Source organism: Opisthocomus hoazin, chromosome 18 (genome assembly GCF_030867145.1).
Source record: "Opisthocomus hoazin isolate bOpiHoa1 chromosome 18, bOpiHoa1.hap1, whole genome shotgun sequence".
In the NCBI taxonomy this organism is placed as follows: Eukaryota; Metazoa; Chordata; class Aves; order Opisthocomiformes; family Opisthocomidae; genus Opisthocomus; species Opisthocomus hoazin.
In genome coordinates, this window is record NC_134431.1 from 5,989,488 (window position 1) to 6,001,172 (window position 11,685).

At 42.9% G+C, this 11,685-nt stretch overlaps 1 protein-coding gene across 8 annotated transcripts in view; it reads left to right on the top strand.

The window, feature by feature from the left end:
• Positions 1–8,432, top strand: part of PTPRT (protein tyrosine phosphatase receptor type T) — a 475,971-nt gene extending 467,539 nt beyond the window's left edge. For all 8 annotated transcript variants that reach the window (XM_075438296.1, XM_075438300.1, XM_075438302.1 and 5 more), the window contains one exon: positions 554–8,432. In XM_075438296.1, coding sequence (XP_075294411.1) covers positions 554–607 — 54 coding nt within the window. In that variant the 3' untranslated portion in view covers positions 608–8,432. The remainder of the gene's footprint in view (positions 1–553) is intronic.
• Positions 8,433–11,685: the final 3,253 nt, after the last annotated feature.

The window sequence follows — 11,685 nt, forward strand, 5'->3', positions numbered from 1 at the left end:
GTCCCCCTGCTTCTCTCCTTGAGTGGAGGGGGATCAGCTGCCCTGGCAGTGTGATGGACGCTGCCTAGCTGCCTCCGAGAGGTTAAACCCCGAGTAGCTGTCACCTACAGCTTGGGATGGGATGGGATTTGTCCTCCTGTCACATGTACAGCCCGGTGCTTAGTGCTGTGACATGCCTTGAATCCAGGAAGGCAGAACAGTCCCAAGCCCAGGCCTTGCTCCCTGCAGCCAAAGAGATTAAACTGTCCTGAATTCAGTCATCGCAATCGATCACACTGAATTCTTTCCTCAAAAACAATGCGTGCAATGAGGGCTTGAAGCAAATAATGAATAGCCCATGCCATGGCTGTCTCTGAGTGTTTTTCTCTTCCATTGATGATACCGTCTCTTAGTAATGCTTGTTCAGGATCACATAGAAATGCCATTAATGTTTGCTTGGTCTTGGCAAATGGTATAAGAAGGAGGGAGGAGGCCTTTTTGGCACCTTGTAGAGTGAAGCTCTGACAAATTTACCTGTATTCCTAAAGCCACTCATTTCTGTTCTCTCTTTCAGGAACAGTATAAATTTGTATATGAGGTTGCACTGGAATACTTGAGTTCCTTTTAGCCCAGTGGAGGGAGAGGAGTCTCTGAAATGCCAGACCCCAAGCTCTGGCAGACCCTTCTCCCCCCTCCCACACTGGAAGGCAGTAACAAGTGTGGGAAGGAAAACCTCTCCTTCCCGGAGCAAGAGACTGAGATTGCGCAGACCTCGCTGGAAGGAGGAGACGATGCCTGTGTTTGCTGCTGCCTGCTTTCCCTCGGAACATCTACTGCTTCTTAAATAACCTACTGTAAAAATTAGCGAAATGGGAGACAGGCTGAAAGACTGGACTTTCTAATCCCCTCTGACTACTTCTCTCCTCTTTTGGATTGTATTTTTGCTCTCCTTACTGCAGAGTGGGGAAGGAATGAAACCCTTAGGAAATTCTCTTTTAAATGTCTCTTTTTTAATTTATAATTTTGTTCTCAAATCCCAGTCTTTAATTTTTTAATTTCATGCAGCAGTCGTTTGGGAAAAATGAGATAGCCATAGGGGGGATATATGAGATGATTCATTACAATTTGTCTACTGTTATCTGTTTCCTTTTATTTGTTTTTCCAAATGAAAAGGTCGACATAAAAAACACTCCACAAACCACTGGAATTCTTTTCCCATATGTAGCCCCTTTTAGCGTGAAAATAGATGGTGGAGGTGAGAAGCTGTTCATGGATTCACTGCCTCGGCTTCTACACAAGGTTTGCTCCCAGTCTCTGCTAGACTCCCAAGGCTGTGCATGAGCCAGTTACACCTCTCTGGTCTGTGTTCTTTTTGGTGCTGGTGAAGCGATACCATTAAGGAGTTTCCCAGCCACTTGAACCTTAAGGGTAAATATTTGCATCAAACAAATTGCGTTTGTCTTGAAACTCTGGTAACTTTGTTACCATATTTTTCAAATATTTGCTGGGGTGCAGTGTGTCTTTGAAAAACAGGGTATAAAGTAGTTATTATTGATCATATACTATGTATTATTATTTTTTATTTATTATTTGTATTGCTGTAGAACTTAGGACCCCTAGTGACAACAGGACCCTGCTGAACTAGGCACTGTGCAAACAGAGAACAAGGAAGGTTCCTGCTCGAAAGCTTAAAATTTGAAGGTAATCTTAAAATTGGGTCTGGTCATGATTTCCTCACTATTTCCAAACTGTTGTACAGTCAGATGTAGTTGAGCGATTTATTCGGATTTCTAGGCCCTACAAGCTTCAAAATGATAACCCATCCAAGCGGTAGGAAAGGGGATGTACATACACAGAAACCTATTCTGACATGTGTGAAAGAGTGTTAGACCAGCACAGCAACTTTCCTTCTTAAGAAAAACAGCTTTTGTTTTGTTCTGCAAAAATGCTGGTGCAACTCTCCTGCTTTGAAACAAACATCAGATGTGTTTTGCCACGGTGCTGGATCTCACACTGACTTCTCAGCAGCTAAGAAATTGCTTTTCTGAAAGAGTATGTTTGAGTAGTTAATCATTAAGGTCTGCAGGGTAATCTTGGAGAAAAAAATAATTGAATGAACAAGGCCTTAAAATATTCAGTATTTTAATTTAGCCTTTTATTTATCTTGAGGATGCGGGGAAACCAGGTTGCTCTCTGTGTAAATTACATTTTGGGAGATGTAAGTTTCTTTGGATACAGACTTGCTGGGTGATAGACTGCGGGTAAGAGTTCAAGGAAACTCCGCGTTGTTACCACCCTGTAGTTTGCCACCCTCGGGTAAATACCCAGAGACTGTGCTGGGAGCTCTGTCGCGTCAGTGCCTGGCACAGAGCATTGCAGAAGTTCAAAACGCTTTGCTAATTCTCTGTGTAAATTCAGACGGCACCTCTGCTTCATGGTCATTCTTTTCTCGGTAGTCATACCTTTGCCTTGACAATGAAAGATGCAAATGAAACCTGATGAAAGCAACTCTCAACTCAAACATACCAGTATCTAACCCAATCATTATCATCTCTACCAAGACCTGCAGCAGGCTGAGGAGGGGTGCTTGGAACAGCAATAATCCTCCTCCTGCCAGGCAGAGGAGGGGCTTGCATGGGATGCTTACCCGCCTAGCTCATGTCCTTTCCAAGGACCTTTGGATTCTTGGCTTCAATATCACAAAGGTCTTAAATGAGCTTGAACCACATTGTCCCTGGTGTAGCCAGCGTGCCATGAAGTACCAGTGAGAACCCACTCACAGGTGCCTCTGCTCAGTTTCTAGCTGGTCCTTTCTGTTGTCTGTGAGAGATCACAAAATCACTGTTAGTTCCTTCTGCGACTGTAGGTGGATGCCTGGCACCTCATGAAACAAGCTACTGGTTTTCATGGTTTGTTTTTTTTCCACAGAAAAAAAAATAGATGGCAAAGCAAAACTGTGAGATAAAAATGAGAAGGAAGGCAAAGTATTAGTGTTTTGATTACACGTGGCTTGCTGTAGCAGCGTAGGTCAGGAACTGGGTGCTGTTAGGAAAGAAGAGGGAAGCAGGAATCCTAATGCTAGAACAGGATTTTTCAACAACTGCCCAGGTAGGGAGAAACTACAAGTCAGCGAAGTGTTCGTGACTTCGCTAACTCCAGAAAGCCAGAGGGGTTCACTCCCTGTGGATGCTATGGAAATTTTAATTAGTATTTAGCAGTCTGTTAATTTTACATGGAAACTAGCATAGCGATAGGTCCCCCTCATGAGTTCCTGAAGGACCAGTGCAGGCAGTGAGGGTGACAGCCAGGATAAAAGGAGTAGAGAGGCAGAAGAAATGGCAACACGACTGAGATGTGAAGTGTAGGAAGTAATTCAAGGCTTAACAGCAGCGTGAAGGAAATAGGATTAAAAAGCCAGAAGTAAGCCCATAGGAGGGATTTGTGCATGGAGAGAAGGAGGTGTTGGACGAGCAGAGCAGAATAGCACTTGCAGTGGAGTTACTTAAGGTCTTGAGGTAGGTTCGAATGTGTTTTATGGTATGGAAAATGCTATGATAGAGTCAGGTGCATGTATCAGCTGACCCACAGCAACTCACCACGTGCTTCTAGCTCTCTGCAAATGCCAAGTGATGTTAGCATAAGCTGCAGGAAAAGAGATTTAAGCTAAATTTTACTTTGTATTTGCAAGCAACAAGTTTAATGCGAATGTTGGTTACCTCAGCCCGACTGTTGGTCACAGCTTGTTATGTGGTAACTCAGCCGTGTGTCTCAGCCTGCTCCTGAGGTCCAGCCTACAGCCCAGGTGGGAGGACGCTCAGCAAATGCTGGAGATCGTGTTGCCAAACTGTTCTATCCTCACGCAGGTACGTTGCTTCAGGGGCTGACCCAGCTCCAGTCTGTGTTGGCTCAGGGATCTCTATGCTGTTCCTTACTGCACAGTGCGTATATGCTGAATGTGAATTAATGATGAAGGGAATTGTGTGGAAAGAGAAGAGAATCTGGCTTTAAATAACCTTGTTACCTTGAGGTTGTTTAAACCGTGGAGAACAGCTCATAGCAAAATAGGTAATGTGTTTGAAGCAAGATTATGGGTGATGGGTTTGTTTTCACTGGAAAAGAGAGAAATTATGAGGTGAGATAAAGGAGGCTTTCTCACCCCTGAAAGGATTAATAGTCAGGGTGAGCTTTCCAGCCAAAGCAATCCTCTGCTGTGGATGGAAAGCAATGATGTAGGGTAGAAAAGGTGAATTCCTCAATGATGGATTTTTAGGCTGGAAAAATATGATATTGACAATATTTGAATGGTGCTAATGAAGATAAACTTACTGCCATTCAGACATCAGTCAGGAGTGAGGGAGCACTGTTTATCGATAGCATAGTGTTGGTCTAAAGATTAATCTGAAATACAAGGAACTAAAAGTAGGTAAAGAAGGGTGATTCAGGGGTAACTAACATCTTAAATTATTAAGGGATGTAACCGAAACAAAGAATTGCAGAGCTATCTAGGCTGGCTGCTGGAGAAGGAAGACCCTGAGTGGTCTGCAGGAAAGAGATACAGCAAAACCCCTAAAAGGTACAGTAGGTCTTGAACAATCTTTTCATTTTTTATTTTTCTGTGTGTTTGGTGGTGGCTTGTGGGTTTGGGTTTTTTAAGTAAGATCTCTGTAGGAGCTGTGTCCTCTGCTGGGTCTTTTTTTTTTTTTTTTTCCTTCACTCAAATCACATGTAAGGAAAAAAGTGTTTGACCTCCTGTAAATAGACTTGAGGTACTTTGTTATTAATTTAGAGATAAGAGAACATGCAAGGGAGTATGGTGTACATGCGAAGGTAACTGAATCAGAACCTCAGGCCACAAGATTTGGTGGTTTTATTTGTGTCTGCATATTGAAATTGGTATTTTCTGATCAGGGTGTCTCTGGACTGGTTAATAGGAGGCCTTTCAGTTTGTGATTTAAGCTCTTCAGCAAGGTTGCACAGAGTTATGTCTGCCTTTGCCATGCTCTGGTGGGTCCTTCTTAATTAATTCACATTTTAGCCATTTTTGTGACATAGAGTTATCTATTTTGGTCCACAGGCAACAAACAGTTAGCATTGAAAGGTTTTTTACATGCACTGAGATGTAACACTTGTGGCCTTTGCCCCCATGTCAACCCGCAGTTACCGTAGCCCGTCTCTCCTGCTCAGCCCCTGCCTGTGTGCATGCGTGTTTGGGGAATGTCTGGATAACTCCTAGAAGGCAGACCAAGATTTTTAGGAAGCGCCTGTGTCCCCTCATTGGTGTGGTCCGTGTAACTCCGCAGGGCAGAGGAGGGAATCCCAAAGAACAGCTCTTGCCAACATCAAAAGTGTGTATTTGTGCATCAGTAGTTTCCAACATTTTATTCTGGATCTGTGAACTCCCTGTGAAAAAAAGAGTCCGGTGGTAATGTAGACCCCACAGCAATAGACTTAAGCTTGCAAGTGGTGGAGTTGGTTTTCCATTTACTTTTCACAGGCCTTTTAGAAGTAGTTGGTGGGATTTCCCTTGGCAGTCTTAAGGATCTCATTGAATTGGCCACTGCTCTTGATGTGCTGTAGAGTCAGAGCAAGGAGAGAGACTCCAGCAGCAGGCGATTTAGAAGGCAGTTAAACCAATTGCCATCTGGAAGAGATGGGAAAGAGAAGAAATCTTTGGTAGAAACCAGACATTGAAGGAGAAGGCAGATTAAATGGAGTCCTGAAACAGGTAGGAATCTTGCACCTTGTTCTGTCTCTCATTCTTGCACAGCTGCTCTTGTATCTTTCTTACTCTGCGGAGTTCATGCCAAGATCATCAAGAACAGGTAATGCCACATTCCACGCTGTGGAGCTCTGTGGAGATGGAGCAGTCGGAGTGTAACAGAGAGAATAAATCCTGAGGGACAAAGATAAAAGGAGATTTGCTTGAGAGCGGAGTCTTCAAATACAAGGTGCCTCTATCTGTCACACTTGCAGAATTCTTAACAAGTCATCACAGAGCGGCACACAGTCCTGATGCGGTCCTGGACGCGGAGTGCAGTGGCAATGTTCCGCTCGGAAATCTGCATTGTCCTGTAATAAATTGAAGCGATCAACTCCATTACTTTGGTAGCACAGTTAACTTTTATGATATCTCCAGCCAGTGCAAGGGGCATCTCAAGAACTTGGTGTGAGCCTGCTGTATTTTCATTTGAGATTCTTTCATTTGTCCTAAGTGTAGAAAATTCAGTCAACCCCAGTTTGTCTGAAAAATAAAGGGGGCCATGTGGCAAAAGTTATTCAACATAACCACTGCCTTAGGGTCAGAAATTTGGTATAGCTCGTAGAAGGCTGTGAAATAGTAGAACAAACTTCCTGCATCTTTCCTGCACAGACAGGAGTAGAAATGGGGGGAGCCAGCTAATTAAAGTCAGGGAGACAGAAGTGAGTAATAAGGATTCTGTTAACCCTCCTGGGTTCCTGTTTATTTAGATTGCAGCCTTCTATAGCCGTACGTACATAATATACAATTTAAATGCAAGTGCTCTTCCTTTCACTGTTCTCAAAAATACCTATAGCTCTTCTCTCATCGAGGGCGAGACAACAGTGTAGCAAGCAAAGCCCACTTTCTGCAGTTCTGGCAAGGCCCACTAGGAAAATCCATCATATTTTATCTGTTCATTGACTTGGAAAAGGTATCAATCATCTTCCTCATATACATACTTAAAAAATGTACAATTTTCTGTAACAGTCAGGCAAAATCATACATTTCACACATAGAGACCAAATCCTAGTGGTACCAAGTGTGATGGAAAGAAAAAAGAAAAAAAAAAACCCACCAACTTGCTGACTTCCTGTGACCTCTACTCTATAATCTTTATTTGCAGTGTTAGAATATATAAAAAGCCTCCCATGTAAAAAATAAACTATCCTCAGAATATCCTACAGTTTCTTGTTGGACTAGCATAATTGTGAAAACTTGGCAGCTTTTTCAGTTTGTAAAAACATGAGAGATCGAAATTAGCCTTTCCATTCTCATCCCAGTGCATGCAGCAGATTTTTCACCACTATTCTGTTTTCAACCTGAGCCTTAAAAAACAAAATAATGCAGCAGACTGAATGACAGATGATGGTGTTCCCATAGTGTTTCCTGATGGAAAAAAAAATAAATAAAAAAAATAGAAAAGAGCAAACTAAAATGTTTTTCTTGCAGCTCAGTTCTGCATGATCTGTTTCTAAGAAGTATAAGCAGGAGCCAGTCCACACCACTTTGTCTGGAGCCAGGATTTGCTTGTTGGGAGGTGAAGGTATGCTCTAGATGTGCCCTTTGAGACTGACCTGCTGGATATAGGTTTCTAGTGGCATAGTGGTTACTTTATTGGAGGCGTTTGTGGCAGAATGACAGTGTTTCAGTGGAGGTCTTTTTCACTGGGAAGTCTGATACCCTGAAACGTGACTATTTGGGGGACTTTGTGAGATACCTTGAGCGTGTTGCGCTATAGAGATTGATTTCCTTGTGTGAGTACATCATCTTTCAGTGGGGACCTCCAGGAAATCTTACTGGTTTGAAATTATGGAAAGGAGTGCGTTTGTGGGGATGGAAGCAGGAGTGTGGCCAGCACTTCACAAGCTTTCATGAATTTAGGTACTCTAACAAGACTCCCCAGGACAAATGACGGTCAGTGGTTTGCATTTCTGGAAGTCTAACCAGGCTTCATGTGCTGGACTTTCAAGTAGCTGGAACAGAACTGGCGTTACCCCTCATCACCCCCGTAGCCCTTTCTTGCATCTCCGGCACTTAAACGCTGTACTGCTATGCCAGAAATTTGAGCTGTATCCTTAGCGCATCCTCTAACCCATACTGACTAACCAAACTGACAAAATTCACTGCCATATTGATTTAATCTCCTTCACCTCCTTGTCCCCCACCCCGCGCCAGTCTTGTTGAAATTAAAACGTGCTGGCATCACGTGTTGCCAGACTGGTCGCTGCTTCACGCGGCGATGCTGTGGCTGCGCCTGGGTCAGCGGCATCCTGCTCCAGCTCCCCGGGTGCGCGTTGCCAGCAAGGAGGAGAAGCTGCAGGAGAGCCCGTCTTTGCTGCTGCCGTGCCGCCCCGTCTCCCTCCTCTCGGGCCTTTATGGATCACTGGTGAAACTCACTTGTACAGTTTGGATGTTTGATAGATAAAGCACGTATGAAAAAAAAAAAAAGGAAAAAATATAAATACGAAAATCTCAACACTGTGCATTCAGTGTCTTTTCTTTCTAGCTTAAAAGAGGAAGGTAAATAATGTCAAGTCAATGAATATCAGATATATTTTTTGACTGTACATTACAGTGAAGTGTAATCTTTTTTTTACAACTGCGAGTCCATCTTATTTATTCTTGTAAATGTTCCCAGACAATGTTTGTAATATGGGCTGTGTTGCAAATCCATAAAATAAATCTGTGATCTGAGATTAATGTTTTACTAAGAGACTCTTGTACTCGTGCCTGTTCTTTCCACTTAGAGGGGACGATGCATTGCAAGTATTGCTGGAAGTGATGGGGTGATTGCGTGGAAAACAAGACCAGCCTCGTGTCCCAGTGCTGGGCAGCTGGCTTTGCGAACTGGTTACCATTCAGGAGGAGCTCGAGAGCAGCAAAAAGAATTCACCAGGCACTTCAGGCGAGCTGCAGATTTTGAGTCAGTCCTCTCAGATAGCCTGTGTGTGCGAGCTAAGTATTTTTGAAAATTATAGTCTTAGCACCATGGGTTAGAGCAAAGCACATTTTTGCAACATTTTCTTTCTAAAAGGGATTACTCTGTTGTTGCCTTGGTATTCAAGTGCTGCATAGAGATTGCTAATACGTTATTGAGATTTTTCTGGTGTTTTCTATAGACACATATAGAAGAGGGTTTTTTGTGCAACTGTTGCGTCCCAGACCCAGGATATGGTTGTTGTTGGTGAATATTTTTACACGTTTCCCAGAAGGCTGCCATCTTCTAGGCTTCTACCCTCATTTATCAGCAGACAGACGTGACGGTGCTTGCCATCTGATTCAGTCAGTGCAAAGCAGTAGACTGTAGGCAAGAAAGTAGACGAGGCTCCTGCACTCTGAAGACTGCTTTGTTCCCAGAATATAAGCAGGAGTGCATCAAGCTTCACAGCTTAGAGTGTCAGGACAGGAAAGTCCAGTCGTGCTACGCCCGTACAACCCAACTGGTAAGAACTACTTTTTTTGTCATAGTTAATTAGCCTTACTAAAAAAATTTGAAAAATAAGGCATCTTAACAAGGATGACGTAGCTCCCGTTCTTCTTAAAGCATAGTAAATCTACCTTGGAAGCGTTCTTTACTATTCCTTTCTGTATGTATTCACTGTTTTCTCTTAAAAATACTTTAAGTTCTTCGTTGCTATGAACAAAACTCTGTTACTGCACTAGATATCAGTGTTTGGCTCAGATACGGGTGGTTTTTCATTGGCCCAATGAAGCAAAGTCCCCATCTTAATTGTGGTGAACGTTCAGATGTAACAGCTGTTTGTTCAAAGGGTTCGCTATAATGAGGTTGGACTGCATAAAGCACCCTCCAGTTGCACTGCGTTGTCATTATGCCAGCGAGCCAGTTAGAAGCAGCTGATACCAAAGAAAGCTCCTCACCACAATGTTAGATTGAGAGGAAGTTTTACCTATGCAGTCCCAACTGCTTAATAGAGACAGTTGTATATTCATAGTGATTAATTACAGTTCATCTTGGCACTTTATCCAGGCTTCTCCAAAATATTTTACTGACACTTGATATTAACAACAGGTTGCATTCATGGGAGGTAAACAGCAGTGACAGCTTTGCCATATTCCAGATGGTCTTTAGGAAGATACTAGTTGAAGTGCCAGCTTGGAGAAACAGATACAAATTCACCTTTCTATTCTCTTGTCTGCCCAGCACAAGGGCAGCAGTGGGTTAAAGCTGCTGCAGGAAGAGAGGTGCAGAAGCCTGAAACCCACTGGGGTTCAAAGGGCTTTGCACCCTGTTCCTGTTGCCACGACTGACACATGCCGACGTGTGAATCCAGCAGACGTTTTATCCAGGTCAGTCATTGCCTCCAAGTATCAGCTGCTACTTTTCCATCCAGCCCCATGATAACCAGTATCATCGTACTGATACTAGTGCAACGTGTGTCAAGTTTGATGGACACTCTTTGCCTGAGCTGAAGCTCTCACAAGTTAAACCTTTAAATGCCTTATCTCACACTGAGCTGACTGTGCTGCTGTTGTTTAACAGCAGACTTCAGAACTGGGATGGCTGCAGTTCGATGAGATGTGTTCCCTCGATTAGTAGATACCTGCAAGCAAATTACCTGTGTCGTAAATAAAATGGCATAAAGAGAGAAGGAATAGATTTAAAGCTTCTTGCTTGTGCTTGGAAATTCTTCTTCTGAGCCACCTAACTTGGCCATTTCAGGTCCTCTCTTTTCTTTTGTCTAACCCCACACTGGAAAAACAATGACAAATATTTTTTTTAAAAAACCTCTGTTCTGCGTTAGTATTACTTACGTACACTGAGGTATAACTTTAATTTATAGGAACTAAACCAAATAAAAAGACTTGTACTCTTTCTTGAAATGATCTTGGTTTTTGTGAGTTATTTCTATGTCTATCTGGGGGAGTATGTCATATTTCTTACTAAGGGTGTATTTATAAATGGCTTGTAAAAGTTTGTCCATAAAGTGTTTATAATATCATGAATCAGTAGCTGCAGAGCATTTATGCTACGGGTCAATAGGGTTACTTAAAAGTCTGTAACATTTACGGATGTGTTTATAAACACCTATAATGTACTCTTTATGCCAAAAGCAATATAATATTTAGTAGTCCTTTATTAATACATAGTAAATGATATACTGTTAAGATAGACTGTAACCTGATAGAATTTTCAGCAATGTGGTGAAATAGCTTTTTTATTGCATATATAAATGATTCCCTCTAAAACAACTGTGAGAGAAAGCCTGGCTTGCATGGAAATATCAGTGAAATATGCAGAACCTTATTCTGGAGATGGGTAAAGCCAGAAGTTTCTAGGAATAATCCCTTCAGTAGGCTCACATATAGGATGAAAGTGAGCCTTGGTCCGTGTAGAATGAAGAGGCTAAAGAGCTTGTACTAAATATCCTTCTATTTGAAATTTCCAGAAGTGTTCCTGGGATTATCCTGTCACAGAATCATGGAATGATTTGGGTTGGAAGGGACCTTATAGACCATCTCGTTCCAAGCCCCCTGCCATGGGCAGGGACACCTTCCACCAGACCAGGGTGCTCCAAGCCCCATCCAACCTGGCCTTGAATACTGCCAGGGAGGGGGCAGCCACAGCTTCTCTGGGCAACCTGTACCAGGGCCTCACCACCCTCCTGGTAAAGAATTTCTTTCTTATATCTAATCTAAATCCACCCTCTTCCAGCTTAAAGCCATGACCCCTTGTCCTGTCACTCCATGCCCTTGTCCGAAGTCCCTGTTCAGATTGCTTGTAGGCCCCTTCAGGAAGGCTGCTCTAAGGTGTCCCAGGAGCCCTCTCTTCTCTTACATTCCTCTCTTGTATGTCTTTCGCTTATATTTCGTGGCTGAGTATGCTGAGAAGGAAGGAGATGCCACCAGTTATTGCCTGAGCCTTTTATGTAGGAAAGGCTTAGCTCAGCTCTCGGCTCCACTCCGGATTTACCATCTGTCATTAGGAAAGTGATGTTGTTGGTTTG